Source organism: Notamacropus eugenii, chromosome 1, assembly GCF_028372415.1.
Source record: "Notamacropus eugenii isolate mMacEug1 chromosome 1, mMacEug1.pri_v2, whole genome shotgun sequence".
Taxonomy (NCBI): domain Eukaryota; kingdom Metazoa; phylum Chordata; class Mammalia; order Diprotodontia; family Macropodidae; genus Notamacropus; species Notamacropus eugenii.
The window spans coordinates 333,344,269-333,358,049 of NC_092872.1; the positions used below are offsets into that span (position 1 = coordinate 333,344,269).

General features: G+C 35.9%; 1 protein-coding gene across 2 annotated transcripts in view; it reads left to right on the forward strand.

Annotated features, from left to right (window-relative positions):
* Positions 1-13,299, forward strand: part of GCH1 (GTP cyclohydrolase 1) — a 67,698-nt gene extending 54,399 nt beyond the window's left edge. Inside the window, exons 3-6 of one of the 2 annotated variants that reach the window (XM_072629805.1) lie at positions 3,794-3,849; positions 8,084-8,115; positions 9,621-9,705; positions 11,024-13,299. In XM_072629805.1, the coding sequence (XP_072485906.1) occupies positions 3,794-3,849; positions 8,084-8,115; positions 9,621-9,705; positions 11,024-11,150 (300 nt within the window). In that variant the 3' untranslated portion in view covers positions 11,151-13,299. The other variant, XM_072629806.1, reaches the window with a different exon arrangement.
* Positions 13,300-13,781: the final 482 nt, after the last annotated feature.

Below are 13,781 nucleotides of genomic sequence, written 5' to 3' on the forward strand. Positions count from 1 at the left end.
ATCGATGGAATAAAGTGTTGTACTCTAAAACTCAGTTAAACTCTTGGGTCAGCTAATTATCCTTTACATGAACAGTAAAATGGTATTTTCTTTAAACCCATGAGAGGGATCATTCAGGGAATTGCTATGCTTTGTACTCATTTTTGTTAGGCTCAAGATTGTAAGGAATGTAGACAAAGCCACATGCCATTGACCTAACCAGAAGGGTTACTGATAATATACACAGTTTTAATAGATATATTTTACTCTCTCTTACAAAGAGGTTATAAGAAGTGAGCATTTCTCTACCATACTGCAATGACTGGGATTCCCACTTTGACCTGGTACATGACGAGTAAAGTAGTCTATATAGATAGCTGAGCCCTAGAATTAGCCCATCTAGCCAAATGACTGGGTCTGAATGAACCATCTATATTAGAGGTCGCTGGAATTTTATACCAAGGTTTGGTGCAACTAGCACTATATACCTTTTGAAAGTGTACTAGTCTTAGATTAAACAGATAAGCCTAAGTATGGGGGTTCACAGAGTTGGAGTTAGGAGCTGTACTTATGGATGGATAGTGAGTCTCTCTGGCTGTCGTTTATCTACAAATTTCTCTCCCTCTTTTTCTCTTCTCCAAATAAAAGGAGCCTAATCTAACTGGCTTGTTTCAGTATCAAGCATAAAAAATTAATTTTATGAGGCACATAATTAAATATGTTCAGGTAGCATTTTAGATGTCAATGCCTAGGGCTCTTGCAGATTTAGTGGCTCTCCCAGGGTTATTCAAGCAGTATGTGACAGAGACAAAGTCTTCCTGACTCCAAGGTGAACACATTAACCAGTATACTGTACTTCCTCCCTGTGAAGACTTAACTGGGATAGGACTTGTATTCATGAAGAGTAGTTGAAGGTTCATCTTGCTTCCTTAATTCAGAAGATGGCAGTTGTTAGAAAGCTGCAAATAAAACTTTAACCATAACCGTGGTTACTACTGTCAGGAACCCTTTGGGTGCCCACTTCTAAAACTCACAAACCTCCACTGTTGTCCTTTCCATTAACGGCTTGTATATGCAGTCTGCTCTTAGCAGAGGAATTTACTAAGATGGCATTGGAAGAGCTGTAGCTAGAAGACAGTAGCTATAAAACCATGAACTTGAGGTGCAGTCTCCCAAAGTACCCACAGTGCATTTGACAATGCTGATTACTTTCTTATACAAGTCACTTTCTCCTCTGCGTTTTCATGACACTGCTCTCTTGGTGCTTTTCCTATTCCTGTGGTTCTGTCCTTGACCCTCTTCTCATAGGTCACACAATCAAAGTTTTAGAGCTGGAAGAGACTTAGAGACCATATTGTCCAATTCTCTCATTTTATAGATGAGGAAATTAAAGTCAAAGGCAAATTGACTTGTTCAGGATCACATAACTAGTGAGTATTCCTTTTTCTCTTTTTATCACTTTTAGTAACCTCATCAGCTTCCATGAGATCAGTTCTCATTTTTATGCAGATGATTCACAGATCTACAAATCCAACCATAATCTCTCTTCTGATCTCCAGTCCTACATCTCCAACTGGACAGGTCTAAATTGATGTCTCACTGGCTTTTCTTACTGAGCATGTCCAAAATAGAACCTGTATCTCTCCCTCTCCCTCTCTTCTAGACTTCTCCATTACTGCTGAGGGCATGCTACCCTCACATTGCCAATACAATGCCAAATCTTATCATTTTCACCTTCATAATATCCCTCATATATGTCCCTTTCTCTCCACTCACACCCAAGCTTCCATCCCTTCTTTTCTCTATCACGATATCATCTTCATTTGTCACCCTGACTCAAGTCTCTCCCCACCCCAACATATACTTATCTCATTTGTCAAAGTAGATTTTCTAAAGGTTGTTAATCTAACCATGTCACCACCTCCCACCCCAACTCAGTAAACCTCAATAAACCCCAGTAGCTCCCTATTACTTCCAAGGCCAAATATAAAGTCCCCTTTGTGATATTGAAGGCTCTTCATAACCTGGTCACTTCCTCCCTTTCCATCTTCTGACATTCAATGCCCTCTGTGCTCGCTACAAGCCAACTGCTTCGGACTATTTGCTGTTCTTTTGCATGACACTCAACTCTCACCTTTTTGCCTTTGCACCATTTGTTCTCCATGCCTGGAATGCCTTCTCTCCTCACCTCTGGCTCTTGACATCCCTGGATTTTTTTCAAGTCACAGTTCAAGTGTCCTTGTCTTCATGAATCCTTCCCCACACCTCCAGTCATTAAAGTCTTATCCTCTAAGCTCACCTTCCATCTGCTCTGCATTTATCATGTATATATCTGTGTATATGTGAGATATATACATACATGATATACACACATATGTATATAGGATGATACATCATATTATATATACATATATGTGGGTGTGTATATGTACATATACATATTTATGTAAATATATATACATATACATGTATATATACGTGTGTGTATATATATACACACACACACGTATATACGTATATACGTATATACGTATATACGTATATACACACATACAGGAACCTCTTGGCTCCTCCATTAGTATGATGGTTTCTTGAAAGCTGAGACTGTTTCTATATTGTGACTGACACAGGGCTTAAACCCAGTGCCCTGAATATAGAAAGCATTGAGCAAGTGTTTGTTGATTGATGAACAGACAACAATGATAGAAAACCATATCTGTAGGAAACATATGTGGAAAAGGCTGCTCACTGCTTTTTTCTCTCTTTTTGTAATCCTAATAGCCCTCTCTCTGGTAGAAGTATCTTTAATGGGCAAGTGACTCATCTGGGCTCCCAGAGTCTGTTGCTCTCCAAAGAGTGACTCTTGATTTCTAGGGATAGGGATGTTCCGAAGTCTATAGGTAGCTCCCTTTTCTGCCCCCAGAGGTCCCACCCTTTAAAGCTGCTTCTACTCTGGGATGACCGTCTTTCTGCTTCCTCAGTTGTGTGTCAAACTCCTTAGAACTGATTTTCCAACTGATTTTCCAACTGCTAGGTAAGGTGTCTCTTTCTGGGCAAGTAGCACTCACTACTCCTTGATACTATAACCCAAAGAGAGGGAGGGATGAGAGAAAATCCTGTCTTCCTTGCCCAGAGGTGGTAGGTGACTGGGTTCTTTTTGACAGCTGGATGTATCTTTGACTAACTTGAACATCCAAACTGACTCCATGGCCCACCTCTTTAAAGCTCTACAATGCTGTGGTCAGTTGTTTTCCCAGAGCTGCTGCTAGCTTCTGACTCAGAAAGACATGTTCCTTTTTTTGTAAAGGAATAACGTTAAAGTGGTGACTATATCTTGTGACTGTACCAGGTAAGATGGGAAGATGGGGACCATGTTTCCCATTTACATTACATGGTAGCATTCAGTGTAAGAATGACTTTGTTACTCTATTATGGATACGTTTATATTTTTTAAATGAAAGGGATTTGCTGTTGTTACATATATTGTTCCTAACTTCATGAGAATATTAGTTTTGTGGGTATAGATAGTCTTTGAGAAAAGCCCTATAAGTTTAACTGATCAAGGCAAATATAGGATCATCTCATGTAATGAATAAGAGACCTAAATTCTCCTGGATTTATTGCTCATTCTTTTTATTGTGGGCCTACTCTAAATCTTTCTGTTATTTGCAAAAATGCATGGCTTTCTAGGTAATCTGGATTTTTAGACATACTTTAGTTTCAAGTGTCTTCATGTATTTATACTTTATAATAACTGGTTTGTTATTTGCATAGTATAATATTTTGATTTAATTAATGGTTTTCTGATCAACAGGTTCATATAGGTTATCTTCCTAACAAACAACTCCTTGGCCTCAGCAAGCTTGCTAGGTAAGTACTGTTTTGGAAGTAATGCTTATTAATGAAATGGATTTATAGGACTTTTGCCTTTTAATGATTACCGTCTGGTGAGGCATATTGAAATAGTATTATTTTTGTAATTGTAATCACTTAAGCTTATAATTTAGGGTTAGATCTCAATTTACTACTATACATTTATTAAAATGAATAAAACAGAATTATTGCATCTTTTTAGGCCAAATTTGAGAAGGGGAATTATAATAGGGCCTGGGCCTAATTTCATTGATTAAGAACAGTTCCATTTGAAGAAACTTCTATCAATGCTGGTCAGTACCTTCTCTACAAAGCATAGTTAGAGAATTGTTGAGAGCGCCGAGAGGATGAATGACTCACCTGACTTCGCACAGCCTATGAGTGTCAAAGGCTAAATGTGAACACAGGTTTTTAAGATCGTTACTCATTTTGTAATGCTGCTCCCATTTCTATGGCCCAATAAAGAAGCATGGTGAGAAAGAGATGTCTTATGACTAATTGCATGAATTACCCATTTTTCAAATGAAAAATGTGAAATCAAGAGATAGAATCGCTATCTGAGGTTAGATCACTGAGCCACAGTGACAGAATTAGAATTGGCAGCCTTACTCAGTTAGCTATAGTTCAGAAGAAAATAAGCATTTATTAAGTACTAAGTGCTTTACAAATATGATCTCATTTTATTCCCACATCAACCCTGAGTTGTAGGTGCTGTTATTAATTCCATTATATAGTGGAGAAAATGGAGGCAGAGATTGTCTGATCACACAGCTAGTAATTGTCCAATGCTGGATTTGAACTCAGTTTTTTCTGACTCCACGCCCAGTGCTCTATCCACGGTGCCATCTCAGTAGGGCAGTACAGCTTCTGTGCAGGGAGACTCAGTGAACAAACCTTTCCATTTGTTAATAATAGATTTAGAAGAGGGGTACTAAAGAGGAATGGTGTTCTTTTACTCAGAATACTTAGGAGACAGGGGTCTTTTGGTTAATTGGATTTCAGATTGTTGGAGGGCTAACCAGAAAGCAAATCCTTGTTGCTAAAAATCAATCCAAATTGGATGGGTCCTTTTAAAAAAGATACTGTACCTTAATTCTATTTCTTCTGAGTGGGGGTGGAAACTATGCTTGACCATTCTCTACTTTACTGTTATTCTTCTGTAGAGATAGAGGAAAGTGAACTAGGAAGGAAGAGAGAATTATTTCAGTTCCTTTACCTATCCTTAACTTCAGAAGATCCTTGTTTAGTCACGTAGGTCAATGTAGTTTCATAGTATTCTGTGTATTGACCCTGAGGTTAGACAGTATAAGAACTGCAATCTCTTTAGTAAATCAAGACTCTTGAAACCACAAGAAAGCATCCTAACTTGGGTCATTGATCAGCAGAAGAGTCTATCTACTATATGCCTGGGACATGGTAGGCATTGAATAATAAATGCTTATTGACTGAGAATAGTTCTTATGGATAAATTTCAGATTCCATAAGGCAGGATATAATAAATATATTCATAGCTTTCCCTTGATTAGTGTAGCATTCTCTAAAAAAAAACCCTGTTATATTGTAGGTAGAATATCTACTGGGGAAATTTTCTAGATAGGGAGTTCTAGAAACTGTGTTTCCGTCAAGGAGTAAATAATAAACATTAACTCTGGGTTAAGAGGGGATTAATCCCTTTGTTATCTAGGGGAGGGAATGGATTTCAAAGAAAAGCTTTTAAAAGATTAAATAAGAAGCTGACCTGCACAGCAGTTTATATTCCCATTAATAGAAAGTATTTTTAAAGAAATTTTTTTTAGAGTAGGGCTTAATGTCAAATGAATCCAGTCCTTGCTACTTGGAAATTTGAAGGAAGGAGACTGGATGAACAGAAATGTGAAATATTATAGTCATCTTCTTTAATAGAGAATCAGTGTGGTGATAGCAGAAAAGAGTCAGACTAGAATGGAAACCTGGGTTCAAGTGTAGTTGGATTAACTGTGTATTCACTTTGTAAACATCGTTGAATCTTATCTATTTTATCTGTTAAAAGGGAACAATTCTGTTTGCTATACTGATTACAAAGGGGGTTGTGAATAAACTTTGCTAAGTAAATGTGAATTTGGCTTATTTTTTGCTTCATAATTGTAATTTAACTGACCCTTTCTTTGATTCAGAATATTGTAGTGCCCCGCTTCAGCATTATTAATCGCTATTTGAGCACCTGTAACGTGCAAGCAAGGCTTTCGGAGAGAGGAAGAGATAGTTTAGAGAATCATAAAACAGTTCTCTAACCCATTCTCTTATTGAGAATGGACATGATAATTAAAAATACAAGGCAGTAAGAAAGTAGCAAATGGGTAATAGCTCCTCTCAGAGTTAATAGGAGGGAGAGCGCTAGGCTGGGATGATTTCAAAGACAACAGATGAAAGAGACATTTTGTGAACAAAGGCTTGGAAGTAGCAAAGAGCTGGAAGTGTGGGGGACAGGGAGCAGTGAACTTGTTGAACAATTTGGCTGAAAGAGGGTATTCATGTGGAAAAGTTATAAATAAAGCTGAAAAGATAGGTTGTAGCCAACTTTTAGAAGAAATAACACATTTTATGGGATAGAACTTTCTGTAAGGATTCACAGAACCAAGAAAACACATTTGAAAGTAGTGTTTTTATTTTAAACGAAATTATCATAGTTTTGTTTCATTTATATTCAAGGTAAAGAGGATAAAACTATATATGTATATATGTATACATGTGTATATATATGTACATGTATATATACATACATACACATGCACACACACATATATATTAAGGGCCTTTGTAAGCTGGAGAGTGGTTAATGAATGAGCATACTACCCTTAAATCCAACACTACCATTTCTGTAACTGGAAGATACTTTCTAGCTGACATGTCATCAGTGTAACTTTGGAGAGGGGGAAAGAGTACATATTTATTTGTTTTCGAAAAAGTTTTATTGTTGCCTCCAATCTTTACTCCCACCTTCTAACTTCCTTTTGTATTCCACTTCCTATATTTTCAAAGCAAGTAAGTTTATCTCCTTTTAGATTTTTAAAGACTTTAGGCCAGAGGTTCTTAACCTGGGAGGCTATGAACTTGTTTTAAAAAAAGATTTTTGTAGCTATTTTAATATCATTGTTTTCCTTTGTAATTCTATGGATTTTGTTATATGTATTAAAAAAAACCATTATGAAAAAGGGTTCATAGGCTTCATCAGACTACCAAAGGAACACATCACACACACACACACACACACACACACACACACACACGCAAAGATTAGGAATAGCTTACTAGTAGATAACATAAGGACTCCCAAATCTGCCTTTGATATTTCAAATGTTATCATGAACTTAAGACCTCAACCTTCCCTAAATCTCTCTGCTCTGATCATTTTTTTTCCAAAATGTTTTATTGCTGCCTTTTATCTCAATTTCATAGGCCTTCTGGTCCTGATTGGGACAAAGAAAAACAGTTAAGAAAAAAAAAATCCACCATCAAAACTGTTTCTTATTTGCTGTACAGTGTTTTGTCATGTTAGTCCCCTACCTCTCCACCGTGAAGGAAGATGTACGTGTGTCTTGACATTTCTTCTATGGAACTCATTGGGGTTTTTTTTTTCTTCCATTTTTTGGAGTTCCTTTGAGGAATTCAAGACATAATCTAGTATTATAAAGCTTATGGAAAATTAAAGGTGCTTGTATGGACCTTTCTTATAAAGATATATCAAAGGGAGGATATAATGGGCTCAAATTTGATTATCCTAATAGGTTTAGTTGGTGTACTTGAGGATGGCCTGCTATTAATTAGTAAACAGACCATCTCTTTATTTTTAACTTGTAGCTGGAATTGTTAAATATTATAATTAATTATAATGCTTGGATCTTACTTCTGAGCTTACTGGGAAGCTTCCAGGTTTGGTTAAAAACTTGACTTTTATTACCAGCCACTAATTTTTACCATCATTGGAAACAAATGGAAATAAATGAGTAGACTTTTACCTACTGGATCAAATAAATAAGATATTTTTCCTATTTTTATTAATGCAACTAACCTTCTCTAGTCTGCCTATGATTTCAGTCACTTCTTAAGCCCTAAGAATTACATTTCCTACCGTACTGAGTGTTCTGTGTTCAGTATTATAGTGAGTTTTATATAAAGAGATCTCCTTATCTTATGATATCAGATTTTCATTCAAACTTTATGAGAATCATCAAAATGAATTTTTATTTTCTAGGATTGTGGAAATCTATAGTCGGAGATTACAAGGTAAACTGTCCAAATGTTTTCCTCATTATATGAATTGAAATATTAAGTAACTAGCTGAATAGAATTATGCCAGAGTTTTCTGTTTTTATATCACAAATTTTCGTTAATGACTTGTGAGAAAGATACTAGACCATCATTCAGTTATATACTCACAAATGCTTTTTTTATTAACATTGGGGTAACTATGAATAATAGACAGGTTAGATATCTTAGTGTTGACATGGGTAATTTAGGGAGACACTTTATGACAAAGATTATATTATTAAACATTCAGTCTAGTTGAAGTTCCTTGATGACAGGGATTATTCTGCTTTCACTATTTATCTCTAGCACCTAGCATAGTTCTTTGATTTTTGTAGTTGCTTAGTAAACAATTGTATCAATTCCTTAAGCATAATGTATCATTATAATTAAGTATAAATAATCTTTTGGGACTTCAGATCCTTTCTAAGAGCCACTCCTGAAATTGAATTCTTTTTCCTTTTTATGTACCATCCTGTGGAAGTGGCTCTTTTCAACTCTGTCTGCCTATTGGTCTTGATGGTTACATGGGCCTCTTTAAGAGAGATGTGTATCAAGTCCAAATCCATCCTGGCTAATCTAATATCACCTCTGAGCCAGACAGAAAAGATTCCCATTTTGTTTCCAGAGCCTCTTAATAGATACCTGTTAATTCTGCAGTTGGCACTTGGTTCTGGTGCTAAAGATCACTCCTGAGAAAGAATATTCATCCAGCCCCTTTTGGGGTAGGAAGTGGAAACAACCTCAGATACCCCCAGGAGCCAAGGCATATGGGAGGTAGATGTTCAGAACCCATAATATGTTAATGCTGTTGCCACCTCTACAGCTTAGTGTCTATTTAATAAATGTTTAGTGATTGGTTAACCAGAGTGCCTTAGATGCATGAGGATCTAAGGAGGCTGCTACGCAGCCGTCAGTGTCCTGAAACAATGAGCTTTAAGAGTCTGTAGCATGCTTGCACCAGTTTCCCATGGCACCATGACTAAGATAATGTGCCCACTGGTGCACTGGGAAGAATGTTCTCATCTCTAAATAAACCAAGGGACACTGACTTTTGACTTTAAGGACTCTTCAGAAGTTACAAATCTGTACTATATGGACTTTGTATTTTGCCGTGGTAAGTTTACCTCAGCAAGCTCAAGTTAATTTAAGGTTTTACAAATAAATGCTCCAAAGATGAGGAAAGCCAGCATAGATAAAAGTACCAAGCTCTTTAGGTAAACCCAACGTGTACTTTGAACAGATGCTTTTGAAACCTTTGTGACTGCTCTGTTGCTTCTTTTTTGTAGTTACCTCAAACTTACAAATGGAAGAAATCTTCTAAGCTGTGCATCTCAATTAAAGATTCCAAAAAATAAATCTTAACAGACATCTCGTGTGTATTTATCTGCAGTGTTCCCACCCAGAGCATGTATGAATCACTGTAGCAAGGAATAAAATGTTTGTATCCACCCCCCAAATTGAATTCTCTGTCACGTTCACAGTTCAAGAGAGACTTACAAAACAAATTGCAGTAGCAGTCACAGAAGCCCTGCGGCCAGCTGGAGTTGGAGTGGTTGTTGAAGCAACGTAAGTTAATATCTGTTCTTTTGTGATGTCACAGTGTGCTAAAAGATTGTTGCCTTGGCTACAACAGTGTCAGCTTTGTATTTAATGCCAACTCCTCTTCTGAGCAGCTAGTGGATGCCCAGCACGCATTGATAATATCATTTTTAATATTTACTCACATACAGTTGTATTTATATATAAAAGGCACAAGACTTTCCTTATTGCAAGATCTTCCTTAATCCTTAATCTTACTAATCTTACTAAATCTTACTTAATCTTACTAAAAATTTTGTCTGTGATATCAAGATCTGTTAGGGGTAATTCCATTTTTAGAAGTGTATGGAGAAGTATATTACCTGCTAAATGAATTGCTTATTTCTACGTAAAAAGGGAGAATACTCAGTGTTCTGGGCAGTTTTTTCCTGAGTTATGCCACGGTGAGTGTATTATTTCATGTCACACATTATTTTAAGGTGTAGAATTAAACATACTACTACCATTTTTCTGTTTTTGTTTTCTTTAGCTGCTATTTATATATTTTATTTGCAAGTTAGAGTCAAGTTCAGGATTTAACCAGTATGGTTTCAGAATATCCTATAAGCATATATCCCAGTCAGCATGGATAATGTATCTGGATCATAATAACACCATCATCATCATTATCATCTGCTTTACACATGTTATCTCTGATCCTCAGATACTCTCATGATTAACATTAACCATCTTCCACTTCTGTCTGGCCATTTTCATGATGCTTCTGAAAATGCAAATACACTATTAGATAATGTGAGCATTCAAGAATGTATGATATTACTTGTGCTTAGGAAGCAAAAGTCTCAGGAGCATAGATTTAGAATTGGAAGAAACCATACAGGTCTTTTAGTTCCATAACTTCATTTTACAGGGGAAGAAAGTGAGACTTACAAAGGATATGTAATTTTTCCAAGGTCACAAAGTATCAGAGGTAGGATTTGAACCCTGATTCTTTGACCCCAGAGTCAGTACTCAGATCTCTCTGAGAAATCTGGATTTATTTCTAAGTTGTATGTACGTTAGTCCACAGGTCATTGATTCTACTTTTACTAAGAATTTTTTTTTCTTTTTTCTCCTTCTAACAAAATGTATCCTGATATGATTTAAGTTTTTTCTTCCTATCTTGTGAAATTCTAGAATAGTCACAATGAATATGAAGTTTTTGAAAATCACCTTTTCAAGCAGAATTTGCCTGAGAAGGAAATATGCAAGTAACATTATCTAGTCTTTTGCATTGTGGCACACTCTTTATTTTAAAGAAAAACTACCTTTTCCCATAAACCTTTTTTGTCATTTTGTATTCTAGACATATGTGTATGGTAATGCGAGGGGTACAGAAAATGAACAGCAAAACTGTTACCAGCACCATGTTGGGTGTATTCCGGGAAGATCCAAAGACCCGGGAAGAATTCTTAACACTCATTAAGAACTGAATCGGATGCATATGAAATATGATCTGAAGATTGTACTGCTAGTGGCATTGTCTGTTTGTACATTATATTTAAAAGTGTTGCAGTAGTGAGATCTCTTTTGTCATTAACTGTCACTGAAAATTATTTATAGGAAATAAAAAAAATAGAGAAGCCCTGTGGTTTATCCTTGCCACCTTTTTAGCAGTAATGGGGGAGAAAGTTGCCCGTTAAGTTTAAAATTCATAAAACTGTCATCCAAATAAACTGGGGATACTAGGACCCAGAAGGGCATTTACTTTATCAGAATAGCCTGATAGTATACTTATGATATCATCAGGGAAGGAATATTGGGGGAAATTATATTGATCGTAGTAAGTTAAAATGGTGCCAGTTCTCTAAGTGCTTAAAAAAAATATCTAAATATGCTGTGGCATTGCTGTGCTGATTGACAATTAGCAATGCTTGCTTTATTGTGTCAATTAAACCTGTCATTTATAATAATTTTAAAAAATTTTCCTACGTTTACTTATTTTTGACCAAGTTGTGCCTTTGGTTATGAATTGTTAAATATCCATACTTTGGATTTTCTTATGAATTAGTTATAAAAACACTGTTCTTTTATTCAACTGCCAGGAATTGTTTCCTAGAATTGTTTACAGATATATTCTCATGTCAACATGCAGGGATTTATACATTTAACTCTCTGTGCCTTGATGAGAATATCACAGTATTTAGATTGTGGTAATATTGATTTTAAAATCATTTTTAGTAAGATTTAGTGTTATTGAGGCTCCAAATAATAGTCTACATTGGTCTGTCTTTTGAAACTAATTAGGATTTATGTTGCATGTAGGAGACTCAATATTTTTGTTTGACTACAGATCATTAATTTCACAAAATATTTTTATAAATATTTCCAGGAAACTTGAACAATTTTATCTTTTCCAAGTCTACAGAATCACAGACTCCATGGACCCAAGACTTATAGCTGAGTCTTTCAACTATAAGTGTTTTTAATCCATGACCAACATTCCAATGAAAGCTTCTGTCAGTGGTCTTTGTAAAAGCACCGGCAGAACTATTACTACTGTTCGTGTGTCGTAGTAACATGTTGTCTTCAGTGTGACACAGATGAGCCAAGCAACCTTTTGGTCACTGGTTGGTGGAGGTTATTTCAGCTTAGGAAGGTTTTCCTTTATTAATGGACAACTTGAATTTGATATCACAGGGACAAAAAAGCCCAAACTAAAAAATATTTTTTTGTTGTTGCTGATGAGACATTATTGGATTATGAGTTCAGTAATTGTAGGTTTTTGTCTTCTTTCTGAAGCTTAAATATTTGTTCTTCAAATATGTCCCATTACTAAGAAAAGGATTAAGTTATCATGATCTAAGAATCAATTTAAAAGCAAGTGTCTAGTTATGTATTGAACTAGTGTATCATTGCATAGCTATATTATTCTGTTTCTAATCCATTTCGCTTTTTAGAAGGTAAGATGAAAGACTTTTTAAAAAACAATCTCTACTTCTAGTAATGAATATCTTTTCCCTGACTTTCAGAAGCTAAACAAATTGCAAACTAAGTAAAAACAAAAAAACCCCCCAAATCAGTGTTGTCTCAATTGGTAGCACCTCTGTTCCTCTCCCCTAAATTTATACAATGATTTCTCAGTTGTTTCTTTCACTCAGTATTTTGACCTGACCTTTTAAAAGTAGGATTTTAAAGCCTCAAAAACCAAGTCTGAGTTGTTTGATATTATTTTAAAGCAAACACTAATATGAACTGGAGGACAGAAGAAATCTTTAGCTGTAAAATTCATCTTTCTGTAGTCATTTGAGCTTCATTTTCCTTTTCGTTTATGTCCTCTCTTAGAGAGTTTTGCTGCAGGGCCAAAAGAGAAAAAAGCCATAGGCTATTCCTGTCTCTCCGTAGCAAAGTCAAAGTGATTAGCCTGCTACCTGTTTGGTTTTTCCTGTGAGCTGTCCTTCGAATATACCTCTTAGTTTCCCTTGACCTTAGATTGTGTTTATTGTTAGGATTTTTAGAATTTGATGCACTTATTATACTGTGTTTGATTCAAATGATGCTTGTTTAAATTTTATGTATTTGTGTATATGTTGTGTCTATTTAAAGTTGGTTCTATGTAAAACATTAAAATATTACTACTCATTTGTGACTTGAGTGCTTTTGTAAGTGTAGTGAAGCAGTGGTGGTAAGAGCTAAGTAGTTAAGTTCTGGGAACTCTCAGAACCACCACTGTACAAAGTATTCCTCAATGAATAAGCAAAATCTAAAGGATTGATTTTTTTTCTTTTTTATGAAACTGGGTGTCTCCATCCAGCCCGGTGGCTATTTATGGCTTGATTCCACATATGAACAGATTTTTTTTCTGATCTCTGTAGGTTTGCTGATCCTTAGAAAAGCTTGTGGGTTGTCCCTCAACTCTCCTCTGGGGGTTCACCATACACTAAGCTTATAGTCTAATGGGAAAGAACATATTCACACAAATAGGTACAAACAAGCTATATGTTAGATAACTTGGAGAGATTCATTCCTTCATTCAGTAAACATTTATTAAGCTCTTCCATGTTCCAGGAGTGAGCCAGTGAGTGCTGGGCCTACAAAAAGAGACAAAAGGTAATTCCTGCCCT